The sequence below is a fragment of the Suncus etruscus genome, chromosome 13 (assembly GCF_024139225.1).
Source record: "Suncus etruscus isolate mSunEtr1 chromosome 13, mSunEtr1.pri.cur, whole genome shotgun sequence".
Classification (NCBI taxonomy): domain Eukaryota; kingdom Metazoa; phylum Chordata; class Mammalia; order Eulipotyphla; family Soricidae; genus Suncus; species Suncus etruscus.
In genome coordinates this window covers 7134251-7152017 of record NC_064860.1, presented here as the reverse complement: position 1 = coordinate 7152017, position 17767 = coordinate 7134251, and the positions used below count along the sequence as shown (strand labels likewise).

General features: G+C 33.3%; 1 protein-coding gene and 1 non-coding gene across 2 annotated transcripts in view; one reads left to right on the top strand and one right to left on the bottom strand.

The window, feature by feature from the left end:
* DGKB (diacylglycerol kinase beta) overlaps nt 1-17767 on the top strand; it is a 754568-nt gene that overhangs the window by 323285 nt on the left and 413516 nt on the right. The window contains exons 18-20 of the mRNA XM_049785694.1: nt 754-839; nt 9567-9656; nt 14886-15046. Of these exons, the coding sequence (XP_049641651.1) occupies nt 754-839; nt 9567-9656; nt 14886-15046 (337 nt within the window). The remainder of the gene's footprint in view (nt 1-753; nt 840-9566; nt 9657-14885; nt 15047-17767) is intronic.
* On the bottom strand, nt 12802-12930 carry LOC126026408 (small nucleolar RNA SNORA51). Its single transcript, XR_007501694.1, has one exon. It is a non-coding gene; the product is annotated as a small nucleolar RNA SNORA51 (small nucleolar RNA).

Genomic DNA, 17767 nt, shown 5'->3' with positions numbered 1-17767 from the left:
ACAACTTTTACTGAAAACATGAAGATGCAAGTTTAAAATGTGGCTATTTCTGAGGGGAAAGGAGGTGATAAGCAACCTTCCAAATATTTTTGTCCCATTTTACAATGTGAATGTAAAAAAAAAAATAGCACCTATGTTTGTATTACTTGGTTTTGTAAGATTCTCAAAGATAGATTGCATAGATAAGATTACTGGAAGCAAAATTAGAATTGCAGTTTCCTGGATGATCAATGCTGCAGGGCCAAGACAAAAACAAAGGGAGGAGGGAGTCTGTCTTCTTTAAGTAGAATTTAGGCCAGAAGAAACTCTGATATTTAGATGAAGCCCAATTGCAGCCTAATCATTTTACACAGTAATAGAGAAACCATAAAACTGTACAATTCATACTTACAGTCAAATAGCCACAATTTTGTAACATTTATAATGTGTTTCAAATATTTGACTAATAAAAATATTGGATGCAATAGTCTAGTATAACAGGTCATTTCTGAGATCTGTTCATTGCATATTATCTCTAAAATATTTTAATGAAAAATTACAATTTAATATTGCTTTTTTATTTTTAAATTAATAAAAATAACAGATTTATTTCATTTATCCTGAATTATAAGGATACTGTATATATAACTGTATAATGACATAATGCCTTTTTTCTCAAACAAAAAAATTGTATTGGGTTTGTTTCAAAAGACAATAATGTAAAAGTTCTAATTCAAAGTACCATTTATAAAACATTATATACCTATTTTGCAGGTTGAACTTTTTTCGCGATGTATCTGACTTCCGAGTGTTAGCATGTGGTGGAGATGGAACGGTGGGATGGATTTTGGATTGCATAGGTAATGAAAACAACCGAAACAACGTGGCTAGTAATTTTAACATACTGTGTATGTCAACCTATTTATTATTTTGTTAATGCATAAATAACTCTAAAACTACAGTGATGTGATCGGGCATATGACCTAAATCACATTAGTCACTACTTAATTTAATATTTTATATTTCAAAAATTAATAAACACAAACTTTTGTAACTGTCTAATAATTATTTTGTATCTAATTCTCACTTAATTTTATTTGCGTATTTGCTTGGCCATAGCTGATTGTGTTCAAGATTTAATCCTATCTCAGTTCTCAGAATCACTCCTCCAGGGCTCGGAGGAAAATAGAGGAACCAGGAATTGAACTACTACAACTATGATGTACTGTCTTATGACTGTAGCTCTTAAATTCTCAAGAAATTGACTAAATTTTCAGTCATTCTCAAAACAGGCTCTATATTGGGACTGGCGTGGTGGCACAGCAGTAAGGCATTTGCCTTGCATCTAGGCTGACCTAGGATGGACCAAAGTTCTATTCCCCAACATCCTATTTGGTCACCTCAGCCAGGAGCGATTTCTGAACACATAGCCAGGAGTGTCTTACCCTGAGCATCACTAGGTGTGGCCCAAAAACAAAAATCAAAAACAAAATAAAACAAAACGAAAACCTCCCTTCAAAAGTTCAACATTCGCACCACCAATGCTCCCCATCCTCCTCCCTCTCTAACCCCTGCCTATATTCAAGACAGACATTCTACTTCTCTCACTCACTACCATTGTTATGATAGTTGTCGGCATAATAGTTTCTATGTTTATTCGTGTATAGGAAAATTTCATGACTTCATTTTTCCTGATGGCTGCATAGTATTCAATTGTAAATATATATAACAGTTTGTTTAGCCACTCGTCTGTTGTTGAGCCTCTGGATTGTTTCCATATTTTGGCTATTGTAAATAGAGCTGCAATGAATATAGATGTGCAGAAGGCTTTTATCAATTGAGTTTTTGTGTTCTTATGGTATAATCCCTAGGAAAGGCATAACTGGTTCATATCTGGTAATTCAATTTTCAGTTTTTTGAGGCATCTCAATATTCTTTCAAAAAGGCTGGACTAGATAGCACTACAAATAGCAGTGCCTGAGTTTCTTTCTCCCCACATCCCCATCAGCACTGATTGTTCTTGCCTTATTCAGCATGCATTCCTGTCTCTGTGGTGTGCGGTAATACCTCATATTTGTTTTGATTTTTTTACTCCCTAAAGATTAATCAATTGGAAATTTTTTTTATCTGCCTTTTGTCCATCTGTATTTATTTAAAGAGGTGTCTGTTCACTTATTCTCCTTATTTTTGGTGGGGTTAGGTCTCTTGTTTTTGTTATCTTTTGTCAGTATTTTGTATTTAGATGTTAGTCCCTTTGTATTCTAGTCACTGTTTCCTTTGAGGTGAAGAGCTTTTCAGTTTAATGTAGTACCATTTGTTTATCTCTGCTTTCACTTGTTTGGACAGTGGTTTTTCTTCTTAAAAATGCCTTTAGACTTAATGTCATGACGTGTTTTAACAATGTTCTAATTTTACCTTTGTATCTTATGGCTCCAGTTATGATATCAAGGTCTTTACTCCATTTGGATTTGACCTATGTGATTGTGTTAGATGGAGGTCAGAATTAACTATTTTGCATGTGGCAGACCTGTTGTCCCAACACCAGTTCTTGAAGAGACTTTTCTTGCTTCACTTTACATTTGTTGGCCCAATATCAAAGATTAAAATATTTTACAGTAGAACAGTAAGACAGCTGAAATAAATTGTTAAATTTTCAATTATTAAACACAAAACATAAACTCTGACTATTGTAAGTATGAGAAACTGACTTTAAAAGAAAACAACCTCAAGTTAATAATTTGTAAATTACTAGGAATTCCATTTGTTCTTTTAAGGCAAGTTTAGCCTATTTAAAATGCCAACAAATAATGAGTATTCCTTTTTCAATTTATTTAAATCAGATTTAGAATTTAATTGGTGAAGCCTGTTTGAATTTAAAACAACCAAAGTTTTTCTTTTACTGATAGTTTGTTATTACAAGTGACAGAATTACGACCTTGCTCTAAAATTCGTTTTTCGTCTGTTTTTTGTGGTGCTTATCGATATAGCTGGAGTTCTCACTGGATAATTGACACTTTTTTTGGTACTGGTGGAGTGTTTCACCTTCTTTTTCTCCTTCATCTCCCAAATCGATGATGAGAGCCTCTAGAAGGATTCCACCCATTTTTGGGGTATTAGACTCTTACCCCAGTTTATTTATCTTCTCTTTTTCAGGCAAAACCACGCAACTTGAACTAGCTAGTCCTGCCTACAGTTAGAGGGGGAGATAAGGGAGGCATCAAGACCAAACAGGTGCAAGACTACTAAGAAGTGGGTAGGATACAGAGGGGACCACATATTCTAGCCGCCCTGGGGGTGAGGGAAGAGGAAATGGGAGGTAGGACAAAAACGGAGGTGTAGGGAGGACAACTTGGTGATGGGAATCCCCCCTGATTTTATGTAAAAATGTACCTAAAATGTTATTGTCAACAATATGTAAGACACTATGATCAAAATAAAAATTATATTAAAAAAATTCCTGAGAGTCTTGAACCAAGGGAGTTCCACGCTCTTATCTCCCTGCTGCCCTATTCTCTCTCTGGAGAATCCTTTAACCCTTACAGACCTGAGCTTACAGAGTTTCCTAATGTCTTAATAATTACTATACACCACCTACTGCACAAAGCTTAAGCAGCAAACTGCCTGCTATTAAACAAATGCCTTCAGAAAAGGCACACTCATGCCACATGATTCACTTCACAGACCTCACAATCATCTGAGGCCTCTTATCATGCACACCAAAAATCAGACAATAAGTCTTATTATAAATTTCTCATGAACATTGAGTTGCTAAATCTTTTTAATTCTGTCCTTTGGCTGAGGTGGTTGATCACAAAGTCCAGGCCTTCTCCAGGACAAATTTATAATCTGATGACTATTGAGAAGTCAGAATCTTCGACCTCCACCACCACTGCTCTCTGCGGTCTCTAGCAGAGAAATCAAACTCGCAACTACAAAGACAAATGCAGGCTACCACAATTTCTGCTGAAATCAAGCCAGATTCCACCAACTGTAAAGGAGAGGTGAAATTCTCGAAAGAACTTCTCACTATGTTTTGACTATACAGACACAAAACCAAAGACAGACAGACACATTACGTCCCATATTACAAGAAAAAGAAACCAACAAACTCAAGTAACAAAACACAACCAGACAATTAACACTCTTGAACATTTCATGTTACAAAACACTATATCAGACACACTTATTTGATGTCCCATTTTTCACAATTCTTCGTATCTTTCAATGGGAGGTATCTTAAGACCCTTTATACTGGGGCCGGCTTGGTGGCACTAGAGGTAAGGTGTCTGCCTTGCCAGAGCTAGCCTAGGACGGACCACGGTTCGATCCCCCGGCATCCCGTCCCATATGGTCCACCAAGCCAGGAGCGACTTCTGAGAGCTCATAGCCAGGAGTAACCCCTTAACAATAACTAAAATACTACCAGCCTTATTGGCTTAAACACCAACATGATTGGCTTTTCACTGCCTTTACGGGCATTTTTCACAAGCCTTATATATATATAAGCTCTTTTTCCACCAGCTTTATATACAGAGTCTTTTTCACCAGCCTTATTGGCTCTTTTTCTCTGCCTACCTGATGGACGGGGGAGTCCTGAATGGACTCCAAGATTAATTCAGGAGTCTTTTTGCTCGCTGACTCCTCTGTTGAACATGGCCACTGTCACCTTCTGTGGAGGCTTGATGGATTTGTCTCCCATCCCAAGAACTGATGTTGGGCACCAAACTGTCCTGTCCTGCAGGGACACCATTCAATGTGGGTTACTTTCTCGGAGGGAATACACACACACACACAGAACAAATAACGAACACATAGACAAAAAAAGACTGGGAGAATGATTCCATTTATTAAAGCAGGAAGCTCAGTTTAAACACTTTATCATGAATTTATCATGAATGGGTGTTGGACCATATTGAATTCTTTTTCTGCATCAATTAATATGAACACAGGTTTTTTTTTATTTTTCCTTTTGTTGATATGATGTATTTATGTTGATTGGTTTACATATGTTGAACTATCCTTACATTCTAGAAGGAAACCTTATTGGTCATAGTGGATGATATTTTTAATGATGCATTGGATTTCATTTGCCATTATTTTGTTAAAGATCTTTGCATCTGTGTTCATCAGAGATATTGGTCTATAGTTTTTTTAATTTGTTTGTCTGTTTTGTAGCATCTTAGTCTTATTTTGGTATCAGGGTGATGTTAGCTTCATAAAAACTAATTGGAAGTTTTCCTGTTTCTCCAATTTCTTGCAAGAACCTGAAAGGATTGGTAGTGGTTTCTCTTGAAAGGTTCAGAATAATTCGTTAGTGCATCCATATGGGCCTAGTTTTTGTTTTGGCGAAGAATTTTGATTAACATTTAATTTCTTCAATAATGATGGGTCTTTATATATATATGATAGATCATGCTGATTCAGCTATGGAAGTTTATGAGTCCAAGAATTTATACATTTCTTCCAGATTCTCTTGTTTCATGGCATAGAGTTTCTCAAAGTAGTCTCTGATTACTCTTCAAATCTCTGAAGTACCTGTAGTGATCCTCCTTTTTATTTCTAATTTGTTTTTTTTTTGTTTCTCTCTCCCTTTACTTTTGTTTTTATTGATATTTTGAATTGCTCTTGAATTTCCATTTCATTACTTTCTGCTTTAAGCTTTTTTATTTCCTTCTGACTCTTATTTTCATTCATTTTTTTGATTATTTTTAATTTTCTAAGTTGTGTCTTTATTTATGTAGAACCCTTCTTACTTCCCAGTGTGTGCTTGTAAAGCTATCAAATTTCCTCTTAGGTTTTCATTTGCTGTGTCCCACAAATTTTTATAATTTGTGTTTTTATTTTTATTTGTTTCCAAGAATCTTTTGATTTAATCTTTATTTAATTTATCTCTGATCTACAGATTGTTCATTTTTCCTGTTAAATTTTCAGTTGTTAAATTTTTTCTCTGTGTCTATTTGTAGTTTACATCTAATGTTTATGCATCATGATCTAAGACGGTAGCTTGTGCAATTTCTATCCTCTTTATTTTATAGATTTATGTTTTAGTAAGTCAACTTATGGTCTATCCTGGAGAATGAACAATGTGCACTGGAGAAAAACATGTATTCAAATTTATGAGTGTGGAGAGCCCCCACTAGAACACTTTATTCAATTTCTCCTTTTAGAGCTAGTATATTTTTCTTATGTTTCATCATTGGTTGACCTATGAATGGGTAACAAGAAACAGTTAAGGTCTACCACTATTATTGTGTTGCTATGAATATCTTCTTTCAGATTTGTCAAGAGTTGTTTTGAATTTTTGCTCGTCCCTCATTGGACACATACATGTTTAGGAAAGTTTGTTTTATCTGATATTAATATGGCTACTCAAGCTTTTTAAGGGAGTTGTTTAGTATTTAGTGGTTTTAGTTTTTCAAGTTTCTAAGCTGTTGTTTATTCATGAAGCTACCTATACTTTCTTCAAACTTGAAAGTGAGTCTGGCTAGGTGCAGTATTCTAGGCGAAGCAATAATTGCATTGAGTTTTGTCTCTATATCCCATAACTGCCTTCTGACTTTGAAGGTTTCTTGTGACATGTCTGCTGTAAATCTTAAGGATGCTCCTTTGTAATTTCCCATTTTGATCTTCCTGCTTTCAGTATTTTATCCCTATTTGTGGAATTCTTCATAACAAGGATGTGTTTGGGAGTGCTTTTTTCTTCTCTCTCTTTTTGCTGGTACTCTTCAAGCATGAAGGATTTAGGTGCATGCACTCTTAAGTTCTGGGAATTCCTCTGCAATTATGTCCCTGAGAATTGATTCCCCATGAAAATCATGGGAATTTTCTTTCTGCATCTCTCAGACTCCAATGATTTTTATATTGTTTCTATTGAGTTTATCATAGACTTATTTTTTGTCTGTTCATCTTCTTGAGTATCTTTACCATTGTCTGAACATTTGCTTTAAGGCCGTTTACCAATAGTTTTTGTTGTATGGAGTTGTTATGCATTTCATCTTCCAGCTCACTGATTCAGTCCTGAGCTGCTGTTATTCATTTAGAGTCTTTTCAGTGAGTTTTTCATTTCACTTAACAGTTCTTTTTTCAGTCCCGTTCTTTTAGTTTAAAGTTTTATTCATTTCTATTTTCATATCCTCTTGATTCTTATTCCTGGTTCATTCAGCTTGTTCCATGCCTTTTATGAGTTAGATGAACAACCTCCATATTTCTTCTCTAAACCCCTTATCTGAGAAGCTAAATAGGTGGTTGACATTTTTTGGGTCATCTGAGTTGCCATCTTCATTCCCTATGCATGGTGTTTGCCTGCATTGCCTTGCTTATATTGTGATATGCATGTTGCACTATGTTTGATTTACTAGGTGATGTGCATGGCCACAGGGTGAAGCAGAGCAGACTTGCTTCTCTGGCTCTACCCTTCTTGGGAGGGATGAACTCATCTCCAATAATATGGCTTCCAAAGCCATTCTGGGAAAGATTTATCCCATAACCTGCAGCCATGGATCTGGGCAGCAGCCACATTGAAAAACATGTTGTTATGATCAGGCTCCACCCTTCTTGGGCTGGGTCCAGCTAACCACTTATCATGTATCACATGTAATTTAAATATTTTTTGGCTAACGTACTTTGTTCAATAATATTTTTAATTCTCACAACTCTATGACATGTGTAGTATTAATATTCCCATTTTAGAAAGTAGATATCTAAGTTTTCAAAAACTTAAAAAAACTTAAGACTTTTATCTATGAAGTGACATAATTGTAATTAGAACAAACACATTTTTATTGTAAACAATCTCCATCTAAAAGGTTAAACTTTGGATTGGGTATTTTTCTGAGTGGCATAACTCATGACTCACATGAATAAAAACTTGTGTTCAGTCATAAAATACATAATAAAATGGTATTTTAAGATCATAATTTTCAAATAAAATCAAATATATATATTTCAGGATGAAAAGTAGACCTATATCACAAGATAAATTGGTATGTTCAGGAAAGTTTTTCTAAATTACTAGACCATAGGCTATCAGAACTAATTGCTAGTATACAAGAAGACATACCACTAATTAGCATTAATGTGAAAATAAATTAAAACCCAAACTGATTTATTTAAATTATTTCTGCTATTACAATTACAAATTCCTTGATGAAAAGTTTCAAATGTAAAATAAAATAAAAAAGAACGTTATATTATACATATTCATTAAAACACACTTTAATTTGTTCATTGTAGTTGAGAATATCTCAACTATTCATCTACTCAAAAATGTTCAAATAGAAAATTGGTGCGTACTTCTAATGCAGTTTTGCCAAGTACTTAACTAGTTTATTTTCTTGAATTTTAAAAAATGGAAAATTATGTTATTTGACTGTCTAATAAAAGGTATTAATAGTATTAAGTTGAAATGTTTGGGAATGAGAAACAGGATTTAAAGGGTTTCTAAATTTAAGGTGTTGTTTGTACCATGTCAGACGGTTCATGAAGATTCTAAAATAAAAATAATGGAAACTCATTGGGCTTGTGAGCCCATAAAATCTATCCTTAGCTATTAACTGATGATGTTTAAATAAATAATCCAGTTTCTATTCATGCTTGCATGTGTATACCACTGACTTTATGGACAGTGAAGGGACAAGAAAAACATGAGTAAATTTTATTTCAAGGCATTTGATTTAAACATAATGTCTGAAATTCAAGTAAGGAGATCTTTACTTCTCAGAACAAGCATTATGTCATGTAAAGTTCAATTTTCAAAAAAACTGGCTGATTCCAAGTCTATTCAGCTTTTGTGTTGTTTACTTTGCTACACAGCAGCACCATCATATGGAAAAAATGTCATGACAGTGTTAACACTTTACTGTACTTGTTAGTTAGAATTCAATTCTTTTCAAAATAATTTGTTCTTTTATATGTGCCAAGACATGGCTGGAGTGATAGCACAGTGGTAGGACGTTTTGCTTGAATGCATCCAACTGTGGACGTACCCCGTTTCAATTCCCAACATCCCATATGGTACTCTGAACCTGCCAGGAGAGATTTTTGAGTGCAGAGCCAAGAGTAACCCCTGAGAGCTGCCGGTGTGATCCCCCCCAAAGAAAAAGATGTGCCAAGAATTTATGTTTTATAGAACTCTATAACAATATAGAATTCTCCACTATTTTCATTTTTGCCTACATATACATCTTTTTCTAAACTACAATCTACATCCCTAAGTTTTTCAGTGGTTCAATTAGACTCAACACAAATTTTAACAAAGTTAATTTATTTAGAAGACATGATTCAAGTACAAACAGATCTTGTTGACGTGGTAAAATTTTACCCCTTTTACCCTGTAACTTATTTTTGATGCAGAGACTTTCTATATTATGAAGTAGTAAAATTTTATACAGATGGCTTTTTATTTCTAATAAATTATATATCTCAAGCATAACAATTTCTGATTATAGGTATCTAATAAAATGGCTTTATTTGTTATGATTTTTGTTTTGTTTTAATGTATAGTATTGTGACATTACTTGTGAACATATTTTTATTTTGCTGTTCTATTTGTGTATATAATTTTATTTCTTATCTTTTTAATTCCACAGAAAAGGCGAATATAATCAAGCACCCTCCGGTTGCCATTTTGCCTCTTGGGACCGGCAATGATCTAGCAAGATGCCTGCGTTGGGGAGGAGGTAAAATAGCTGCAATTGGGAATCTTAAAAAAAAGAAAGTTCTGGAGCTAGAGAGATAGCACAGTGGGGAGGGTGTTTACTTTTCTCGGGTCCAACCTTGTTCAATACCTAGCATCCCATATGTTTCACCAAGCACCAATAAGAGTAATTTCTACAAGCAAATCCAGGAGTAACCCTGAATATTATGAGTGTGCCCCCCTCCCCAAATAAGGTAGAAATTCAGTGAAAGTACAGACACTAAAGAAATAAATCACTAAACCCAGCATTGCATTTTTACATAAAAATTTCCATATGATGATTACAAATATAATTGCTGTCATATATGTGTGTTATATGGTTTGAGAAGTAGTCTAAACATTAAGAAACAGGCCACCTGAAGTTTGGCTAAAGACATGAGACAAGCATGGTTAACTGAAAGATAATATTCCAGTTTTTCATCTCTAATTTGTTAGAATTTAAATGAAGCAAATTGTCTAAGAAATTTGCATTCATTACATAGCACATATGTGTGACATCCTTTTCTATGTCAGTTTTGTTCTTAGCTAAGACTCATCAGACTGATGAGATAATACAGGGGTTTGATCTCAGATAACCACTTCAATCCTTAGTCACACATATAATGCCCTTGATTTCACTAGCAGTGATCTTATGTTCTGGAAGTCCTAAACATCAAGTGTGGTCCACCAAAAGCAAAGCAAAAACAGGCAATATATTCTTTCAAAGGGGTTCTCTAGTCTAGTGACACAAAAAGTTATATATAAATTGAGAGACTTCCAAGACTAAGTAAATAGCCAACACAGCATGAGTTCTCTAGCAAGAAGAGAGGACAGGATGAGCTAGTGGGAAAATTTCACTGTCTTTTATAAAGGGAGAAACTCAAAGCATGAGGTGTAGACATTATAGATAGGAAATAGATACTTTTTAGAACTCAAAGGTACAAAAGCATTTGAAAATTTAAAGAGCTAAACATGAAATAATGTGAGTAGGACACTAGTAATAACAGGTGAATGTTTAAAAATGAGGATCAAAATTACTAATACTTACTGAATAATTACTAATAAATAATAGCAAATAAATAATTACTTATAGGTAATTACTAAATTCATAATAGATTAATAACATACTTGATATCAAACTAAAGGCAAAACAAATTTTGTTCTTCTGAAAATAATTTAAATCTATTTTTTTTAACAATTTCAATTCACATAGAGAAGTTTAAAAGGTATTTAGTAAGACAGTATAACTCATAAATGTGTAGGAGCTTATTAAAATCTAGTGGTTGACCTCACCCTAATTATACTAAATATGTAATTCTGGAGCATGGTTCATAGATATATTATTTTCTATTTAAATGAATTTACTCTGAAATCAACTTACATAATAAATTTAGAACAATTTTTGAGTCTGTAACCATTAGATATTTTAAAAATTAGTCATTTTATTATAGTTCCTTTAGCAAATAGGTTAAATTATAAAACTCCATGTGAAAGTTCTATTTTGAACATATCTAATAAATAGAAGCTGTTTTAGTTATTATTAGTGTTCAAATTCACATAAAATGCTGTAAATATCTAAGTATATGTTAGAAATGAATTCTGTTTGAGTTGCTCCTATGTCCTGGTATTTTTCCAGAACTAGAGAAACAGAAAGGAAATAAGCATATTTGCCTGTCTTTTCAGAGATTACCATTTCATTGAGTACACTGACAATAAATCATGGAACACTGAAATTTATCATTATAAAATAAGAATAAGAGAATCAAGTTTTTATAGAGAGTCAAGAATACCACTCTGAGAATGTGACATTTCAATTGGCTTTAAAAATATGAGAAGAAAGCAATAGCTTCATGTATCGAAGTGATTCAAGAAATATCATAGTGTATAAAGTTGTTGAAGTTTAGTGAGATTATAAGAGTCAGGGCCAAGCAGAATAAGAGACTGAATTGGTAATCAAAGTCTGATAATAAAAGTACATGATGGTCATGGTATAAATTTTTACATGATGAAATTTAAAACTGTGTTTCTAAAGCAGAGGGGCATAATTATTTAAATATATATTAATACATGCAAATTATGGACAATTAATTAATTATTTTTACAAGGGTCTATCTTTAAAATAGATAAATATATGTAACTGTTTTTATTCAACTCAAGAAACTATGTAATTTATTTAGTAGAGAATTTTTATTTGTTTTAGGTAAGGTAATCAAGATATTAAAAACTGAAAATGAAATTATGAATGTTGAGAAATATCTGAAATACAATTAAGTTTGAATATTATGGTATTAGTGTTTAGATAACTCAATGGTTTAATCACTGAGAATAATTATATTGATATCATATTTACTATAGTTCTTGAGCTATATAGTAACATGAGACATCTATAGAATTTATATTAGACTTTAATGCCAATGTTTGCGTGTATTTTCATTTTGTGCCATATATGAATTAATAAATTAGTTTCTAATTATGGATTTATTTGAAAAATGTTTTTCTCTTCTGTTAATGTCTGCATTTTATTTATTTTTACTTCTAATCTCTTTATTTAAGCTCCATAATTACAAACATGTTATAGTTGGGTTTCAGTCTTAAAAGGTACACTCCAATTCATCAGTGCAACTTTCCCACCACCAATGACCCCCAAATCTTTCCATCTCCACCCTTGCCAGTCTTCGAGGCTTTCTATTTCTCTCACTTACGGACAGTGCCATGATTGTTGTTAGTATAGTTATTTAACTGCATTCACCACTCTCTGTGGTAGACTTCGTATTGGACATCTCTGAGCACAGATACAAAAGTAAACCCAAAGTAAAATTGATTGTGGTCCCCCTCAAAATTTTTCAATTCTGTTAAGAATTTTTGTAAAGAATAATGTTTTATGAAGTTACAGAAATGGGTTTTGTCATTTTTCTTAATGCAATGTTTTAGATTCTGGTGTTATTGAAGTAGACATTATTATATTGCTGAAAATTTTATATTTTCATGTCCAGTATATTCAGATATTTTAAGTATATTCTCATTGAAAGCATTTTTCTACAACAAATTTATCTTAACAAATGAGGAACTGATAAGGGATTTTATAAGCAAACAAAAAAGCAAAAGGAGAATTTAATCTAAAATCTTAGCCAAATCTTACATCCCATTTATTTTTTCCCCCAATTCACAATAGAGACCAGGCAAAGGGCCTGTGTTGAGGTGTATATGGGGTGCATTTACTGTACCTCCTCTTTCTATACAGTGTAAAGAACACAGCCTGTGGTAAAAATTGGGAGGCTTTATCTTTTCTTTCCCTTCCTCCCCACCCCACAATGGCCTGTACTCTAGACAGGCTTTCTACTTCCTTCATTCATCATATTTTATTATGATAATTCTCAGTGTAATTATTTCTGTGACTGCACTAAACGATCCCTGTGGTAAGCTTCATGTCAGGAGCTGGACCCTCCAGCCCTCCTCTCTTTTGTCTTTGAGAATCATTACACAAATGTTTTTTTTTTTTATTTTTCTCAGAACCCATAGATGAGGGAGACCATTCTGTGTTTATCTCTCTGACATTTCATTCAGCATAATAGAGTCCATATATATCCATGTATAGGAAAATTTCATGACTTCATCTCTTTTGATGGCTCCAAAAGCAGACAGTAACTATCCAATCACAAATCTCAGATCCCATCTTGGAACAGCAAGGTTTTCTGTACCAAACAAAGGAATAAAACTCCCCCTGGGGGAGGCCCTTAAGCCATCCTAGAATCAACATGCATCATGGTAGGTTCATATGACACCCTAAAGAGGAAACAGCAACAACTTGCACTAATGGCAGATTTACCTGCCTTTTCACCTAATGGTGAGGAGAAACCAGAAGACTCTCTGTGACAACCTCTAGGATCTGTGCAAAATCTAAAATCTCTAATTACAGAAAACTGGCTACAACAACAGCAACTTAGTAGAAATTTTCTTGGAACCATGAAGAAAGACATTAAGGTTGAACAATTAATATGTCTAGAACCAGCAGTACGTCTGACGATAGCATGCTTCATGGGCAGAGACATCCTCTTTTTTTTAGGCCAAAGATTTTTCTTTTTCAATTTCCCCAAAGTTTACTATGCAAAGAAAAAAACTACCCACCATTTTTATTTTAATTTTATTGACAGCTTCTAGATGGGCTTCAGATTTATTCATCAAACTTTGGGACATGAATCACTTTGTTTTATGTCATATTTCTACATCTTTCTACAAATTGAGAAAGGTTAAAAAATGAAAGGGATCCAGGAGCTAAGTGGTCTCAGATGCATTAGTGGACTTAAGAAGTGGTCTAAACTAAATACCCAAAATAAAGCCAATGACAACAGAATCAAAAGACCAAACTATAATAAACTAAACACAAAATGAACCTGTTACATTGGTAAACCAGTGGGCTAAAGATAGAGGTATGGGATACGTGTTGTGAACTCCGATAAAGAGAGGTCAACACTGGTTGTGGGAATGGTCGTAACTCACTGTAAATGTATGCCTGAAATACAACTATTAAGGACTGGTAATTCATAATGTTCTCAATGAAAAAAATTAAAAAGTAAGATAACATATACTGTGTATTTAGAGTAAGCAGTGAGATGACAGAAAGGTAACAGCAAAGAACATCTTACCTGGAATTTTTTCTAGTTCACTAAAAAGGAAAGAGGGAGAATAAAGGAGTGATGGAATAAGAAGGATCCATAATGGTATTAGCTTCTTTTTTTTTTTTAATTTTAGCAACAGGGGAAATTGTTGTGTCTTTTAGAGAGATTAACTGAGCCTATAAGTTATCCCATTTTGAATGCATTAATAGGAAGTTTTGTGGAGTGTATACAGTGTGGATGTTCACTTGGCTGTACTGAGAAATTGCACCACATGAAAGATATATGAATTGCAAATTATAGCTAATATAAAATGTTGGCTTGAGTAAAATAATATTGCAGTTATCTCTCATGCTCATGTTAGAATTTATTAGAAATGACAGTCTAAAGACAGGTAGATGGGTTAGGAGGGAAATGGGGACCTTGGTAGCAGAAAAGTCACACTGGTGAAGGAGGCGTAAATATTTTATGACTGGAACCCAAATATGAACAAGTTTGTAATTATGGTGCTTAAATAAAGACATAAAAATAATGAATTACTTAATTTAAAGGGTTATACACTCATATCTATATTATTTATTATATTATTTATTATATTTTAATGCATATTTTTAAATTAGGTTATGAAGGTGAAAATCTCATGAAAATCTTAAAAGATATTGAAAACAGCACCGAAATCCTGTTGGACAGATGGAAGTTTGAAGTTATACCTAATGACAAAGATGAGAAGGGAGATCCAGTACCTTACAGCATCATCAATAATTACTTTTCCATTGGCGTGGTAAGATTTTTCACTACATGCTTTTGTTTGACTAGTCGTCAATAATTACATTTGCTGATGTAAACTATCTAGTATGAATATTTACTGATTATAAATAAGTTAACTTGTACTTATATCAGCAAAACACTTCTAAGGACAAAAATAAATGTGAATTTATTAAATTATGTATTTACTGTAATTGCTTTGACTGTTGTGTTACAAGTGAAAATGAAAATATTTTTGGCTGGCATGATACATTTTAAAGGGCAAAATACTTTAGATGATAGTTTCATTTTAGTAAGAAACTGAAAAAAATCAAGATTCATTTAATTTTGGATCTCTTCATAATCAATTTTGTTTTTGCGGATAGATATATTTTTAAAATTCAAGTTATTTATTTCTAGCACAAATGCTGACACTATTCTCAAATATCTAATAGAAAAAAGTCTGCTTTTTCTTGAGTTTTTGAAAGAGACTAAAAATAATTTATCATTTTCAGTTGAGTTGTTGAGACATTATTATTATGGAATCAGTTATTAAAGTCAGCTAATTGAAAATGCAAAATATATTACACATCGCAATCCATTATGTTAAGTTACGTTAAGTTTGTGTCTTATTGTATAAATGTTTATCTTGTATGTTTTACTACATTGTCTTATACACATAAATACACATTAACAAATAAGCTTACTGGTTCAATCCATAAATTTAGGAGTCAAGCAACCTCGGAAGATCAACTTCAGCAAAATTTTAGATCTGAATGCTAATTTATCTCTCTTGATTGTTAGTATTTGTAACCTATAATTAAAAATAATGAGTGTACTTTACAAAAGTTTAAAATAATGGCATGTGGTGTGAGGAAGACTACCAATTACTTCTGTGATGATGAGGAGGAAGAGATTGAAAGGTATTTGCAAGAAAATTTAGTGTATATATCTTATCTATAACACCTTACTCATAATCTTGTTATAGTACTCAGTACCAATATTATTATACTTTTATATGAATACAAATAATTGGTTTTCAGTTTATAATCATATTTTGTACATACAATTAATTCACATAGTTTAAGTGAAGTTTTAAATTATTTGAAACTGTTATCAAATATTAAATAATTTTATCACGGCAACCAAACACATGATCAGTGACAGCTAAACCAGACTTCTTGCCTTACTCCATACAGCAGCTAACTTTCTGCCTTTACCAGTTGTCAGTTATGAATATTCCAATATAAAATATTATAAAATAAATCAAGCCATCTATATATTTCTAGTCTATAATTTTAGTTGGTCATTTTCAACAGCTATTTGTAATATATTTCATTAGAACTTTATAGTTCAAGAGTCACTATTTTGCTCTCTTTTCATTTTTATAGACATGGTTTATTTCTTTTAGCAAGTTGATATTTGCTGTGTTGAAGTTTTTGCTAAGTCCAAAATCTGGATCCCAGTAGAGTTTGGTGACATCTGACTCACTTCAGAGATGTATTATTTGTCTTAATTTCCCCATTAGTTTTTGTTTGTTTAACCGAAAATTTTCAATACCACAATTTAAAAAATTCTTTATTTTGGGGTGTGGTGGCGATTGGGGCCACAAAGGCAATTACCCTACCTACTAAATTATCATTCTGTCCCCTATAGTAGAATAACTCAATCTTAATATGTATCGTCCTTCAAGGATTACTATAGTCCTGTGTGTGTTACATGTGTGAATCAGTTACATGGCTCATTGTTGAAAATACAGTTCCTTCTAGTGTGAAGCTACTGACTCCCTTTTTATTATTTTGTTTGTTTTTGGGCCACACCCGGTGACGCTCAGACATTACTTTTTGCTATGCTCTCAGAAATCACTCCTGGCTTGGGGAAATCATATATGATGCTGCAGGATCAAACCATGGTCTGTCCCAGGCCAGCACGTGCAAGGCAAACGCCCTTCCACTTTCACCACTGCTCCGGCCCCAGGTTTCCTTTTTTAATGTGTCATTTTTTGATGGAGAGAAAGACTGCCAAACAGTGCTCAGTGTGCCCAGTAGCCGCATTCTGGAATATTCTATCTGGGTCGATGCATGATTCGATCCAGAATTGCTTTGACTGTGTTAACCCAGAAAAACCAGGACCATACTAATTCTGGTTGAGTCACTACAGGGTAAGCTTCAAGTCCACATCCAGTAATGCTGCAATTGGTTTTTAACTTGGCACCCTGCAAATTTAGAACATACATATCTGACCTTTCTGCTATAGTAATACCACTGAATTCTCCTTAAAAATAGTGTGGGGTGGGCTTTATTGGTTGAATTTTTGTTGTTTATTGTTTCTTTCATTTATACAGTTATATATGTTATCAGTTTGTAGTCATATATTTTTCGCGTGAAAAAAAAAAGCAATTTAGGAATTTATGTTTTAATTCTGAACTCCTAGGGACCCTCCTGTGTTCACCTGATTGGTTAGTGTTTGTAGTAGAATACCTTGAGCAAGTTTACCCTCAGATTCCCGTTTCATTGAGGAATAAATGTGAATTATGCAGTTATTAATATGATTTGGCTTCTAGTGCCATTGGCCATTCAAACTTAATCTAATCAATATAGGGGTCCCATTTATTTAAGGATGTTTTGCTAACTGGGGCCTCTTTTTATCTCTCTTGAATATGTAACTTGGTATATATACAACCTTTCATACAGTGAGAGCAATGTGACATAAAATGTCTGTCTCATGCCCAAGATCCTGGTTGAATGTCTAATTTACT